The following is a 16,160-nucleotide window of genomic DNA, read 5'->3' as shown; positions in this document are numbered from 1 at the left end:
CTCAATCATACGGTCATTCTTATCTGTGATTTGATCACAGTTATAACAACATGCTAGAAATGTGGCTGTACAATAGCAGCTTTACAGAGACATGTATATACTTACAAAGGAGTTTCAAAAATATGAGGGACATTTCTTTCTCTTTGAGTCAAATATAATAGAACATGTGGTCAGAAGAACAAAATAACAAAAACATCTTACAATATACTGCAATGCCACACAACTGCACTACCTACTATTGTCTCAAACATACAATTAAATCAACACTTCTCTGATAACAAAAGATTTTACAAAACTGGCTCCTGTGATGATCAGGTTATTATCACTCATGCATTCATGTAAAAGCAGGGTTTTCTATTGTAGTTGGTTGAAGTGGAGCTAATTTTTGGATTATTTTGTACCTAATTGCAACTAATGATTATTTTCATTATGGAGTCATCTACTGATTATTTTCTCCATTAATTGATTGAATGTTTGGTTTGTAAAAAGTCTGAAAATAGTAAGAAATGCCATCACAATTACCCATATCCCAAAGTGATACCTTCACAATGCTTTATTATAATATGTATAATTGTTACAAATAAACTAAAATTATTGAAATAGTTAAAAGTAGGTGGGAATTGAGATGAGTATCTAAAGTGCTATATATGTAATGCATTATTATTATAATTATTAAAAGAAAAAGCAGCAAATCCTCACATTTTAGAAGCTGGAACCATGAAATGTATTTGCATGAAAAATGTATTTGCATGAAAAACTTCTTCCGTCAATTGACTACTTGTTTCAGCTCTACATGTAAATATTGTTGTTTATTTTAAGTTATAACAAAGTATCATATTTTTAAAGCTCTTTGTTGTGTATGTAAAATCTGAATTTGTATAGTTACTAAAGCTGTAAAATTACTGTAGTAGTAGTATAAAGTTGAACATTTCCCTCTGCACTAACAAACATGGTAAGATAAAATAAGAAGAGAACAAAACTATTACAGAAGTCAAGAAATACAAAAAGAAAATAGAAAATATTACAAACGTATGTACAATATATCTGTTTTTTGAATGTAGTGAATATAATGTAGTAGAATTGTAGTGGTATAGATGCAGAAAGTGGCACTCAAGTAAAATAAAAATACCTCATATTGGTATTTAAGTACAGTACTTGAGTTGGTTACATTCCATTACTGAAAAATGTGAAGAGAGTTTATTTAGATATCAGTCAGACATCCAGTTGATTTTTGCCCAGATATTTCGGTAATAGTGCATTTAGTTACGTTGTGATTGGTCTGTGTGCGCCTGTGTCTATTCTGTCCCCCTGAATATTCCACATCACAACAGTGCACTCGTGTGGATGGTCTGTCTTCAGTTATTGCTCCTGCTCCTTCACAGATCCATTATCCGAGTTTTTCAACCATCTTGTTCTTTCTATGTTTATAAACAGAGGGTAAAGATTAAAAAAAAAGAGGCAGAAAAAAAATCTGAGGTGGGCAAACCAGCCACACTGCAGACGCCACATATTCTTAAGGCTGTGACTGAGATATAAATGTACAGGTTATCTGCTGAAAATAGATGCAATCTGTGATATTACACCAAACCTGTGAATTCAATGCATCGTTTTCATTTCTCTTGATTAGGCACGTAGCATTGAGAACAACATAATGGACTGTAATCCTCATTGATATTTTTTGAGTGGCTGTAACATGTGCGATTTATCAATTTAGTTTTTTTTATAAAGGCCCTGTATTTTTTTTTGTATAATTCACTGAACTAAATGCACTGATTTAAACTTCATATTCAGATCCGCCATCCAGGAAAGATAGTAATAAATGATCACTTCTGAGTAATGATACCAGAGCAGATCATAAATCTGGAGATACTTCTGAACCCAGCCTCCTGTTTCCTGGTGTGACGACATGAACTGTAGCCTATCACCGAAGTGCCCAGATGTGGCGTTCAGGGAAGAGCCTGCAACCACGTTGTGGACTACTTGTTTGCTGTTTGGTTTGTTATCAGTTACTGGTATCAGAATAAGAATCAGCTTTATTGGCCAAATGTGTGCACAAACAAGGAATTTGACTCTGGTTGACTTCATTACTCTCAGTGTAGCTACTTACACAGGAATAAGACATAACAGCTTAAAACAAGGACAACAAAGCTGAACAAATACAGGTAAAAGTACATGATAAATACATGTAAAAAAGTATGTGAAAAAAATTTGCTTTGCCTTGCTGCTCATGTTATTTTAACGAACCAAAAGTACACGTTTATGATCATACACTCAATCTAGTCTGTAACCAGAACAAAAAAGGGGTACACCTGGGATTAAACAGACCTAAAAACCATTTATGTTTAATGAAAAATAGACGCTCTTCCTATACCAAATGTAAACTTGTAGTTAGAAAGCTGAGAAGACATTTAATATAGTAATATTGATCTTTATTTATAGAGCACTTTTCAAAATGATGTTACAAAGCCCACATAAACGATTGCGGGCCACTTCAGGCAATGATGCAATGAAATAATAAATAAATAAATAAAAATCAATCAATGTTGACAGTGAGCTGTTGATGACATGGGAACTGACATAACTCCTACAGATAAATGTACATACTATTGTACTAGCCTACATGAATAGGTGATGTGTGTATATATATATGCAGTGGTCTTTTCTGTGAACTCCACTACATTAAAAATTATCCACTTTATTGCAAATAGTGTGGTGCTTTCACAAGAGCAAATAGAATAAAACAGATAACAAGATACACGGTAAAAGCAGGAGGAAACTTAAATCGGGAAAGGCTCTCCTATAAAAGTATGTTAAGTAAGAAGGGACTTAAAAGAGTTCACTGACTCAGCCGTCATGGTTTCCTCGGGCAGGCTGTTCCAGAGTCTCGGGGCCCTGACTGCAAAATTTAAACGTGATTTTATTGAATTGACATTACACGAAGAGAGATATATGCCACTTTATCTGCACTGGGAGCGCTGTAAACTAGCGGCTTACGAGCAGGCCCTGAAAGCAGCACCGGTCCCGTTCCTGCGGAGACTCCGGACCCGTTCTTGCGCCGACCCGGACTCCATGTTGTTCAGACAGCCACGGAGCTAACAAGTGTCCTAGCCGAAAACTCTCACGTTGCAACTCTGTGTGTGCGAGAAGTAAAGTGTGTGTGTGTGCGCCTGCGAGTGTGTTGACCCTCCGAAAGAAGATGGCAGACTACCGGGACGACACCGGAGCTCGAGCCCTGCTTGCTTTACAGTCGGCACCGTGCAGTCCCGTGCGCGTCGCGGTGACCTCGCACGCCTATCACCAGCCCTCGCTCGCCCTCTTGGGTCCTCCGGTGATGGAAGCCCGCGCCGACGCCGGGATTCTTCCCGTACGCCTCGCTTGTCCTCCTCCGCAGGCCCTGGCCAGACTCGAAGGCCGGGACTTTGAGTTTGTCATGCGCCAGAGGACGGTCACCATAGGCCGGAACTCGTCTCACGGCTCCGTGGACATCAACATGGGTCACTCGAGCTTCATTTCACGGCGGCACCTGCAGATCACCTACGACGAGGCGAACGGTTTCTCCCTCCGGTGCTTGGGCAAGAACGGCGTGTTCGTTGACGGGGTGTTCCAGCGGAGGGGGGCGCCGCCACTTCAGCTGCCCCGAGAGTGAGTACCGTCAGTTAGCATAGCAGCTACCGACAAGGTAATGATGACTGACTGGCTGTTGCAGGACGACTAAAACTTCAGCGTTAATTTAAAACATTGATGGCCGACCAGCCAGTGTCATGATATATGTTGTATCCCTTTTAAAGTCTGCTCCTCTACCCCGCTTATTGAATCAAACTGTAAAAATAACACTTACAAACTTACATGTGGGATAACTCGTGCTAGTTTTGGTGAATATACTAGCTTGATTAACATTTTCATGGGGAGCGAATTAATCACAGACCTCCATATTCAAACCGGAGACACAAGGTGACTGGGATACAAGGTTTGTCATGACACCGTAATCAGAGCGGTTTGATTTGGTCTGTGTTAAGTGTCCTGTAAACTTGGTTTAGAAAGTGAAGCCGTGACACAAGAAACCAACAAGTCTCTCCACTTTAGCTGTGCAATTATAATTGTTATTAATTTGTCTTAACTTCACCCCACTTTGAGTCGGAGAATAAACCTAGCTAGTTTTAGCCGTTAGCAAACCTAGCTTCATTTGGCCTACAGCGCAAACTAGTTAGCAAATGTTTAAAATAAAGTGCAATTTGCTTATATTTCGCACACAGACATATTGTGGTAGATCTGGCTTTCTAAAATATGCGAAAGTTAAACTCCCCCCCTCCCCCCACGAAAGTCTTTTGTCCGTTAGTAAAAGTCATGTCTCAACAGTTTTTTTTAGTGCGATTATGTTAGCGGGGTTGGCTTGTTGTGAGGGTGTTAGCAAACGTGTCGCCGTCACGTAAACATTAATGTAAACAAACGCACCCCTGACAGCTCCGTTCACATGTTTTGTGGCAAGAGGTGTGTTTTGTTTCTATTGTATTTTTGTGTAAAGGACGTTTAAATATGGTTTTAGCTTTACTGCACCATTGCCAAGGTTACACATTTTGCCTTTGCTGGTTCGTTTAATACAGTAGCAATCTCTGAAAATTGAAAGCGTTGACTGTGTGTGTGTCAGTCAGTCACAGGGTGGAGCGGTAGGAGGAGGTGCTGGGTTGGGGGTGGGGGGGTGTTGTGCCCTTATCCTCTCTGATTGGCTGTCAAGATCGTTTGGGGGTGTGTCGGGCATTGAACAGGAAATGCAGGGTGAAATGACATCCTCCTTGCAGGAGCACATGGAGTAAACACAGGACTTACAAACCAAGGCCATATGCAACACAGGCATGTTCGCATGTGTTGTTTCAGCCCTGGGGCCTGTCTCAGGATTACACAGTTGGCTGGAAAGCTGTGTGTAGTTAAGATGGGAACCTCTTCGAATGTGGAAGAGTGCATTTAATTAGTAATTTTAGTTATACTGGTACACTTACAGTACTTATACATTGTATAAATTTTCTTTCTTCTGTTTCTTTAGCACTGCTTGGCAGAAAAACACTTTAATATCAGCAAATATATACAGATTTATCTAAGTTGAGTGAAGATGCAGCACAGTGCCTTTAATAAAGGCTCATTTGCCTGTACAGTTTTGAATCTGTGTGGTTTAGTCTGTGTCATCTTGATTCATCTAGCGACTGCCAATTTTCCCAGTTTTCTTTCTCAAGTTTCACTGGGAGTCTGAGTGAGAAGCAGTTTTAAAGTCCCAAATTTCAGATTGAACTGAGGTCTGGACTCTGACTTGGCCACTTCAGGACCTTAACATTGTTGTTATTCTGGTGGAGGTTTATCTTAATGTTAGGGTTTATTGTCTTGCTGTAAAATACATCGTCTCCCATGTCATGGTTCTCTTGCTGGTTGCAGCAGATATTTTTTTTATGACTGGTATTTTGTTGCATTTTTTTACTCTCTACCTTCTCAAACCATCAATGGTCAGTAATGTTGGGTGTGATGTGCAGGACTCAGTGATGGCAAAGAAGCTTTGTTTTGGTCCCATTAGATCCTCGAGCCTTCTTCCTCTTCATCTCGGAGTCTCTCACATACCTTCTAGCAAAACACTACTCAGAATGTCATCATGTGAGTTATTTTGAACAGTGGCTTTCTTTTTGCTACTCTGGTATACAACTGGCACTGGTGATCTCAGCTCTGGATTTCTGAAGCTCTTTCAGAGTCTTTCCTCCGCACTAGTGCTCTTCTTGCATGGACACTCAGTTGTTGCGGTGCTCTAGGCAGAGACAGCTGTGAGCAGACTGTTCATGGATCCAGTATTGGATTGGCAAGCTGCATGTTTTCAGGAGACAAATTATAGAGAAAAGATGGAACATTTCTTGCATAATTTTATCATAGACTGGTGTAACTGCCTACAACACTTTTTTTTTTTTTTTTTGGTCTCCATAGGGAGGTCCGAGTCTGAGCTCAGCACCCTTAGAATTAGTAGGGATTCAGTTTCCTGCTCAAAGACAGAATCATCATATTTTGGCTGATAGGGTGGTTGCAGTTACAAAGAACTTAACTACGCTGAATGTACAACTTTGCTGCCTGTACCTGCTAGGAATAAATAAAACTTACATTAGTCATTAAGGTTACATTGTAAAATATTTACTCAATCCCTCACACACATAATTACTTTTAAAGGTTTTGTTTAGGCTTGAACTTGGTCCTGGACTGATCCTTGATTTTTACTGAAGGAAGTCCAGACCTGCTAAAAGAAGAGGAAATGGAAGTTAGCGGGTGTTGTGTTAAGTTTGCTCCACCCTAGTGTTTTTGTCAACGGAAGGTGTTGACTGAATATGTTGTTTATATTCTAAACAAACCCCTATAGTTAACGTGTCATTGCTGAATGATATGATGTAATATAAAAGAAGATCCATACTGAACAAGTGTTTGCATTTTCTCACTTGTGGCAGTTTTGTTTACTGACTATGTTTAACTTAACACACATAGTAACACGATTTCAAGTTAATTCTTGACCTTGGAAACAACAGTTGACAAAACATTTTAGTTCCATTCTGTTCTCTAGTTTTCAATCGTATCACATGATCTTCCTCAGCAGATGGCGTTTGTACAGTTGTCGTGGTACAGTAAATGTTTTCCTGAGCAATTTAAGACAAGATGTGTGTCTGGAATAATGGACATTTAAATATCTGCATTTCATTGACAACTGGGCAAACTACACCTGCTAAGGAAGGTCATGTGATATCATTAAAAGCTCCTGAACAGTCACTATAGAGTAATATGTTACAATGCTTAGCTGTTGAGCATTGTATAGGAGAGGAGGCACTAATCAGACTTCTCTGTGGCTCTTTTCTTCTGGCCTATGGCTTCCACCATCTCTCCTACTGTCCTGCTCTCCAGATGTGTGTTTCGTTTTCCCAGTACGGTTATCAAGATCCAGTTTATGTCACTCCTGGAGCCCGAGGATCACAGAGAGAGGGAGCAGCCCTCTCTTCCCCCTCGGCCACTTCTGCCCCACATTTCTCCCCTCAAAATCAGCATTCCCACAATGCAGCAGCACGAAGAGCACATCAGGGCATTTGGCTCCCCGCTGCCCTCGCCCACAGGCACTATCAGGTAAGGAGAGACCCACAGACATACACAATGATCTGAACATCAGAAGGTGTACATTTATAAATGGAAAGCCTGTACCAAAATATACACACTATATAAAGACTGTCCCGATTAAGCAGGAGTCAGTGGTTTTACTTAAAGTTTTTGGAGGCTGTTTCTTGTAAACACATTTTCACTTAATTGTTGTGACTATTTAAACTCAGTTCTGAGCTTTAATCTCTAGCTGTGAGTTTAAATAATTTGTTACTACAAGTCAATAGATTGATTAAGCTACAGACAGAAAATGAATTGCCAAATTTATGTTTAATTTCAATTACATTTTATAAGCAAAAACGCCAAACCCTTCCTGATTCTAGCGTCTTCAATTTCAGGATTTTCTTTGTCTTACGTGATCAGCATTTCCTGCGATTTTCTGGTACATAGACCGAATGATTAATTAAAAAGATAAAGAAGTAGATAAAGCAGATAAAGCAATTATGAAAGTAATTGTTTGTTGCATCCCCTAATATAAATTCAATTATGCTGTTTATAAATATTTGCACTATCAATTAAACAAAACGTGTTTCAGTAATGGAGACATTCACCCAGTCAGAAAACCTGTCTATAAAACAGCACTTTAAATCTCAGTTGTGTTTGTGCATGTTGTATGATAGATTGTACAGTAAATGTTCTGTGACTGAGTATACGAGCTGTTTACCATCTCACCTTGTCTTGGGTCTATGCATGTTTACTCATGTTTATGCAGTCATCTGTGTGGATTTGCAAACGTGATGTTTAATTTCCTTTGGTTTTATGCGTAACCAATTGTGATCCAAAGGCCTGCAGTGTGTTTAAATTTTTTTTTTTTTTCAACCACATTTTGTCTCCGCTCATTTCACTGATAATATCCTTTCTGGTTGAAGTTGTACTCATCAACCGTTGCAGTGTTTTTGTTGAGTTGGAAACCTGCACTCTAATGAGCTGCTATAGCACATGTTTGAAAATCACTGCTCTATAAATGTATACAGCATGTGCGACTGGCAAGTGTGGTGGTGCTGAGTGTGCCCTCTGCTGGGGTGTGTTGGGTCTTACATCAAACATCCCCACCAATGTCAGCTTGTGTGTGCCTTCCTTATATGGAATGGCTGCAGCTTCGAGGTGCGTGATTGGCTATCGGGCAGATTGTTTTGCCTGTAGGACGTTTTTCCGTCCATTCGTGGTTTCCTTTTTTCAAAGCCCCCGTACCCCTCCCTCTCAGCCCTCAGCTCCTGTTCTCTCACACGTGGACACACACAACACTCACACAGAGTAAAGACGCTTGCTCAAACATCTCTCCAACACTTTCACTGTGGCCTTTTTCGGGTAGATCGTTGTGCCACCTTCCTCAACAGTACCATACAGGACATACAACGCAAGAGTATTGTGTAAAAGCACATGCTCCCACTTAAAACACCAGCAGCGTCTCTTTACAGGGTGCTAAGAGTCACTTTTCTTGTTTGGCAACTTACATGAACTGTATATAATACCATTCATCTGCCCCTACCAGCATTTGTACTGCTGGCCCATGTACAGAAGCAGAGAGGTTGAAATGGTTGTTGAAGACAACCCTTGCTCCCTCATTGAGGTATACATAACATATTCAATTTAAAGTTTTAAGTGTGTAGCGTTACAGATGTTTTCATACTTAAGATGTCCCTGAGCAACATTATAAGTTTTTGTTCATCTTCATTCATTTTTCAACGCTGAGCTTACAAAGCTGCTTTCAAAACAGAGCCTGCAGCCTAAGTATGAATATGTTTGTATTTCCCCAGCCAAGAAATACAAACATATTCTCTCTCTCCCTGCGTGCGTGCGCGTGTATGTGTGTTACTCTCTTTATATCTGTGTCTCTCTGTTGCTAAAGGCAAATCAAAGCACACTGACTCTCCTAGAAACCAGTGTTTGCTTTACTAACAGAAGCAGGTGTGTGTTGTATAACTTACTGGGCTTTCCCTGTGTTCTGTACCAGATTAAACCTAGTTAATAATTAACATACTTTTGAGTATTTTTGTTCATTGTTGTATGATGATCACTCTCTGTAATAACACCCTGGATCTGGGGTGTAATAATTTTTCCAAACTTCTTGATATTGTGTCTATAAGAGCAAATTGTCTCTATACTGTTGCACTAAATTTGTCACAAATGTGCTGAAGGATCATATTAAAAATATCAATTAGGATTATATATGATTGTTGCGCAAGATTCAAATTAGAACATAATTAAATCATAAGAAAGGCATAAAGAATATGTATTTCTGTTTTTTTCTTGAGTCATCTTTTCTGAAAATTATTATGTTTTTGTAATATCTTCTGTTTCTTACATACAGTATTTAGTAAAATGTGGAAAATAAATAGCTTTACATGCTCCTTGTTTTCCTGCACCATTATTAGGCCTTCATACTAAATATTAGTCACCAGTCAGTAACCTCAATCAACTTTAGTTTTCTGGATGCTTGTTTAAAGGTTTATTAATTCCAGAACGTTTTTATGACAAATTTGGGCTCTGTTTGTGGTGACAAAGTGACCGTTTGACATTTAAGAATGTGATTTGTTTTTTAATGCATTTATAGGATTTTGTTGACATTTATAATACACATCTGCTTGAATAAAACAGAATTTAATCTCAACTCCTCTCCAGTTAACTTGTTATGTTAACCTTACCTAGAACATGTTTATGTACACATTATCGCATCAATTCTAGGTTGTAGTCTACCCCAGTGACACACTCTAGACCTGTTGTCCCAGGAGTTAAAAACTCAATTCACTGAGAAGGGGATTAAATTAGTCTTGCTTATGTTATTTTTACACTGGCAGCTGTATTGCTTTTAGAAGTGGCTCTTAAACTGACACTTTAAGCCATTAACACAGACTCGTTCCTCTCTTCTCCAGTGTTCCTAACTCCTGTCCGGCTAGTCCACGAGGGGCAGGGTCATCAGGGTATCGCTATGGGCGTAATGTGACCTCTGACCTGCAGTTAGCAGCTGAATATGCTGCCAAGGCTGTTTCTGAGCAGAGACGAAGCATTGCTGAGCAGAGAGGTGGGGGAAGTGAGCAGCGGGGGGAGTCGGCTGGTGGAGACAGCCCCAAGGTAAAGTAACATCAAAATCTGTTAATTGCCCCAAAGAACACATCATTTTCAAGATTCAAAAAGGTTGCGTGTACAATATGTGCTTTTGGGTGTTAATACTTATCTCTCGTTCGTACAGGATGAGTCCAAGCCACCTTATTCCTATGCACAGCTGATTGTCCAGGCCATCTCGTCTGCCCCAGACAAACAGCTGACTCTCAGTGGCATCTATGCCCACATCACCAAACACTACCCTTACTATCGCACTGCAGACAAGGGCTGGCAGGTAGGTTCCTTCTGTTTTTAACTGCATTGTAATGGCTTTCCATGGTTTGCCATGACAATCCAATCTTCACAACCAGGACAGCCATTAGGAATTATGGACAGAGGGACACAACTTTCCAAATTGGGCTCCTCACCAAACACAGAAAAATTATCTTTCAAATTAGACTGTGACAGTTATATTCCTCCTTTCTAGCTTAACAAAACGAGAGAAATAAAATGCCCTCCAATGAATGAAATGAGTGATTAGAGAAAAGTAAAATGAAACATTGATTTCAGAAATTACTGAAAGGCATTAAATCATGAAATCAAATCATTTGGGATTCCTCATATCACAGGAACAGCCTGTTTATTTTCTTGCTGACTTTAGGCCTAAAAATTGCAAGCATTAGTAAAACCAACAGGTTGCCTTCTAAGGGCAGTGCAACAGTGCTCTTTTAAAATGTAGTTAAGTAAATGTGCTGACATTACTTAAAGGTTAAGCAGGCCATCCGCTGGTCTGCCTAGCTCCTCACCTTTGTCACGTTCAGCTTCCCCTGTCATACCTGGTGCTTCTTCATGTTTTATTTATTTTTTGGCCAGAAATTTTGCCATTGTCTCTGATTCTTTCACTTTCTTGTTCTCTCTGGCTTTCTTCTTTTTTCAGCCCCCTGATTTTTAGTTGAGGTATTTTTTGTCTAGGTAGTCAGTTCACTTCACATTAACGGTACATGTGTGTGTATTCAGCACATCTTATGTCATCATGTGTTTCAACTGCACCATGTGTTTTAATTATAACAATAACTATATTGAAAGACATTGGAATGGCATTGATATAGGTTGGTAACTAAATTGTTGTACTTGATCCCATTTAAGGGTCAACCATAGACCTTTGCATGGGCACCCCCTGGGCCTTTGGGCCGGGGTCATCTGTACCCTTTGACCCACCCCCAATGGCGCGGCTATTCACAGCCACAGAGTATGTGAAGGTTATCCTAGTATAATTTAGAAGATTAAGGTTATTTGATGACTTTGGAAGACTTACTATAACAGTTATATTGGACAGCTACTGTCTTTTCATAAGAAGAGACATAAATTGTGACCTGAAATGTCCTGTTTAGGGTCATAGGCCATAAAATATAAGTTCTTTGACATCTTTCAAATTGAAATTTCTGTCTCCACTGGTAAAATACTTCTATTTATTTTGCCTTCCTCCAGAACTCGATCAGACACAACCTGTCTCTCAACCGCTACTTTCTGAAAGTGGCCCGCTCTCAGGATGAGCCTGGGAAAGGGAGTTTTTGGCGTGTGGATTCTGCTTCTGAGAGCAAGCTAGTAGAGCAAGCCTTCAGGAAAAGACGGCAAAGAGGGGTGGCATGCTTTAGGACGCCATTTGGACCTCTCTCTTCTAGGTAAACACACACACACACATACAAGACTAGTCAGGCACACTCGGTCATGCTCTGTCGCTTCTGATGTAACTCAGTTAACCTTTGCTCCCTTCTCTGTGCTTTTGCTCCTGGCTATCATTTGATTGGATAGAACAAAGTAAGTCTAATTTCTAGGTAAATGTGTTCAGCAGAAGCTACTGGCAGTGATGGAGCTCTGTATAAAGTCTCTTGATGTATTGATGGATGTCTTTTCTCTCTCGCCTTTTCCTTCTGCCTTCTTACATTCTTTTTCAGGAGTGCCCCTGCATCCCCGACCCACCAGGGACTACTTTCTCCTCCATCCAGCGGGCTGCAGACTCCTGAATGTCTGAGCAGGGAAGGCTCTCCTATCTCCCATGACCACCATGAACAGCTGGCTAACAAACTGGCATCTGTACCTGAGTATAGGTACTCTCAGAGTGCCCCAGGTGAGCCTGCACTCAGACACAGATATATACACATAAAATACATTCAAAGACACACACAAGAAGGCTTTCATTTACATTGTGAAACAGGTAAATTGTTGTATGTGTCTGTCTCTACGTAGGATCTCCAGTCAGTGCTCAGCATGTCATCATGGCTGCACCCCCTCACCCGACTGTCATGTCCTCAGGCCCGGGGAAAGCTCTTGCTTTAGTTCCAGGTGGTGGCCAAATCCAGCCCATCCACGTGCTCCAGAACCCCCCTCAGTCCTCTGTCACCATGGTGCGGGTGGTTACCAGCGGCCCTCTAACTTCCAACCCTCCAAATGGGTACAGTGCCCCCTCTGTTGGAGGAGCAGAGGGCAACAGTGAGCTCAGAGGTACAGCCATTTCTTTTAGGAGGGTCATAATGCTTTATTATTATTATTATTTTCTGGGATTTTCTGCAGTTTTGTGAAGACATTTGAGTATGTTTACTTTTAGCTCCCACACATTATATACATCAGTGTGTTGGACATTTTGCATTCACACGTTTATTTTGAACTTTTCAAAGGCTTGGGGTGATTGAAAGTTTTTCATCTCTGTGAAATACATGATTGAGCTCTGGAGGGACCAAGGCAAACTATCTGACCAGATGTCTGTCACTTTGTATTATCAATAATGGATCTAAACCGGGGCTTCTCGAAGCCCAGACCAAGGTCAAGATCCAAATTGAACTGCAGATCAATACTGACTGGACTGTGTGTCACTTGTTTGATTACATAGGAATATATTTTCTGTGTGTTTTAAAAGTGACTAGTTTTTTGAACATGCCCACATACCTACAAACAAGCTGTTACTGTCCGTCATCGATTAGAATTTTCCCTCATGCAGGAACAACAGGTCGTTCTCCAAGTTTGAAGAATAAAATGAATATTGATCAAGAGAGCAGAGAATACAAAGAATAATGAACACAATTAATTCATTGTTCTGCAGTCCAACACGAAACCTTTGACCAGTTAACATTTGGATCAGTGCTTCTGTCTGGCACTCACACCTTTTTTGAGTTTGGATTCATGGGACAAGTCACAAATGTCGAATGTGTAACTTAAATTATGAACATTTGATTTCATGAAAAACAACTGGACTGTTGAGCCTTATGTGAGGCAGAACTGGACAAAAAGTCAAGTATTTACAGTTAGTTTTACTTTTATGTTTAAATTTTGTGTTTGTGTTTCTCTCAGAAGCCCAGCTGAACAGAGAGCGAGTGATCCACACTGTGGACAGTGCGGTGCAGGGCGGGGATGGGAGGAACTTCACCCCAGGTTTACATCAACTTCCTGTTCGTCCTGTTACCCAGAACGGCAAACACACCACTGGCGCTGTTGCCACAGCAACCAGCCTTGCCAATGCATCTGGTAAGGGGGGGATCAGGGCAAATGTGTGGTGTAGCTTGCGTGTGTGGTAGAAGAGGAGAGAGACAGATTGCCGGTGATGTGCAAAATTGTGCGTGAACTTTGCGGGACGTTCAAATCATTTATCACCATTGATTAATCACACAGATTATATCGTTCTTAGACAGTACTTGTAATAGGCCGAGTAACAGCGAGGTGCATGCATGTTTATTTACATACAGTAGATTAAGGCGTATAGAGACGTGCTTTTGTTTTCTCTGAATCTCCCTTCCAGGCCTGAGTAGTCCTCTCCAGATCTTGGCTGCCCAGGCCTCCAGCTCCCCTCCAGTGCTGGTTAGCAGACAGCCAAGTGCAGAAACTTTAGCTGAGCAGCCAGGCGAGCCCCAGACCAAGCGGCCAAGAATGGAGGACGAGGGTTTGACTGAATCTGCTCAACATCACGTCACACCTGCCCAGCAGCCAGTCATCGTTGCCATGACATCACAAACCCATGACCCTAGGAAGTAAAACCCAGGGCCTCTTTCCAGGTACCCAGCGGACAGCCTCCTTATCGACCCCAAACTGCTTCACCTTTTTATACTCATTTGATATGACTGCAGCCGACATGGCCAAAAAATGTACAGGCAGCCTCTCTCAACCGAAGGGAATTCAATTGCAGGGAACATATATTTTGGTCAAAAATAGATAAAAACATTCAAATACATTCTGAATGTGAAAAGCAAGTAAATCTTTCTGGACTTTTTCAGCTTTACAGTCTTTTTAATACAATCCATCATTCACTGACAACACAAACAAGTAAGGACATTAAGCTTATGTCAGAGCATTATGCATGTAAAAATTATTTCAGCACTACTTTTACTACGTGAATGTTGGATAATTTCTTGAGCACAACGTTTCCTGTAGTTGATGGATCAGATGCATCAGTCACTCTCAGGCCAAAGAACTCACGTCTCCTGCACTTCTGATTAGAGTCACTGCCTGATTTTTAAACCAGTTTGATCAGAGATTTGAAATGGCTGTCAATGACAGAAGAAACTGATGATCAGAGTTGATCTATTTTGTTGTTTCACACAGTCCTGGACAGAAGGATAGCGAGGACTTAGCTGCATATACCCAGGCCAGGTTAATGAGACTTGGGAGACTGTATGAATTCTTCATAAGGCAATCCTTGCAAAAAGACAAAAACAGATTGTCTCTCTTAGAAATGAAAGATGTTGTTATTATTAAGGCCTATCGCAGAACGTGAGGTCTCTCTTCTTCTTGCCTTCTCTGTAAAGCACAAAAAGAAAGGTGTATTGCTTTGGAAGAAGAGATAGGAGGATATCCAGGAATAACAAACCAGGACTTTGCAGTTTTCGCTTCACTTCAGCTCAATTTGGTTTATCGGTGTGAAGCTGCTCGGATTCAAGATGGTCTGGTTGATTGGACAGCAGAGTTGGGCCAGGGAAAGGCAAAAAAGAGGCAACTATTCGGAGTTGATTGAAGTGGAGCTAACCTAATGTAGACAAACTGATTGTTATAATTTTTCTTTCTTGTTTCAGTAGAGGTAAAAGGAGAAATGGAACAGCCTGTGCGTACAGTTTTGTTTGTCTTAGCACAGAAAAGCATTATTGTAATAATCCTTTAAAGCCTTAAATATTTCTACATTTTGTTGTTGTCAATTTATTTTAACCTTTAGACAGCTTTACCTTTTTAGATTGTTTAACACAGCGCTTCTTTAACAGTACGTGCTCGGCCACACTACAATGGTGACAGTTATGTTGCACCAGTAGACTTGTATCAGGGGAAGGGCGGGACCAACAAATGACCACATTTCAACTGCTCTTGTCTCTTCTTTCTTTCTGCATGGTACTTTTGACATCTTTTCTAATCTTGGCTTCCCACGTTTCTGCTTTCAATTTCCCCTTATATATTAACCTTTTCCCACCCTCTCTCCTAATCTACCTCTCCCACTCTTTTCAGTGAGCAGTCTCCATCTTTGCTGTCTCTACAGAGACATCGAGCTGTTGGCAATTCCTGTCACAGACACTGCCTTAATTAGATATTCTTCAGCACTTTGCCCCCCCACTCTCATTCTTTCTCTCGCACAGGCCTCATTTTTAGCCGGCACAGTTTGCGCAAGATTTCAGTGATGATTGTTGCACATTTGAAAAAAACAAAAAAAATGCATAATGATTGTATGCTGCTCTATCTGCTAAATGACAAAGCTATTTAGAAGGTATTTTTTTCTTATTTTGGAAAAAAAAAATATTTTGCTATGTGTAAAAACAGCTGTCATCAATACGTAAACATTCTGGAAATAGAGAAGTATATGTATTTTTAAATGTTCCTGTTCTGTGATTTGTTAAGATGTGTAGCACAAATTAAAATTCCTCATTGACTTAAAAAAATTTGTTGTCTTATCTCATGCGACCAGCTGTCAGCCATGTTGGAGAAGAAAAGTT

The 16,160-nt window shown here is 40.5% G+C and overlaps 1 protein-coding gene across 1 annotated transcript; it reads left to right on the top strand.

The window, feature by feature from the left end:
- Positions 1–3,015: 3,015 nt before the first annotated feature.
- Positions 3,016–16,098, top strand: foxk1 (forkhead box K1). The gene is made up of 9 exons (XM_038712954.1): positions 3,016–3,642; positions 6,913–7,128; positions 10,032–10,230; positions 10,349–10,495; positions 11,689–11,882; positions 12,156–12,328; positions 12,448–12,702; positions 13,546–13,719; positions 13,991–16,098. The coding sequence occupies exons 1-9, from the start codon at positions 3,197–3,199 to the stop codon at positions 14,221–14,223; spliced, it is 2,037 nt and encodes a 678-aa protein (XP_038568882.1). The 5' UTR covers positions 3,016–3,196; the 3' UTR covers positions 14,224–16,098.
- Positions 16,099–16,160: the final 62 nt, after the last annotated feature.

This window comes from Micropterus salmoides, unplaced genomic scaffold, assembly GCF_014851395.1.
Source record: "Micropterus salmoides isolate LMB-PRFRI ecotype aquatic unplaced genomic scaffold, ASM1485139v1 Ms_hic_scaffold_12, whole genome shotgun sequence".
NCBI lineage: Eukaryota > Metazoa > Chordata > Actinopteri > Centrarchiformes > Centrarchidae > Micropterus > Micropterus salmoides.
This window is presented reverse-complemented; position numbering and strand designations above follow the sequence as displayed.

Excerpts from the sequence above, each read along its gene's own strand:
- foxk1 (XM_038712954.1), top strand. The coding sequence starts at position 3,197 with ATGGCAGACTACCGGGACGACACCGGAGCTCGAGCCCTGCTTGCTTTA. Across the intron at positions 7,129-10,031 it reads TCGCCCACAGGCACTATCAG|TGTTCCTAACTCCTGTCCGG; the intron begins GTAAGGAGAGAC and ends TCTCTTCTCCAG. Across the intron at positions 13,720-13,990 it reads CAGCCTTGCCAATGCATCTG|GCCTGAGTAGTCCTCTCCAG; the intron begins GTAAGGGGGGGA and ends TCTCCCTTCCAG.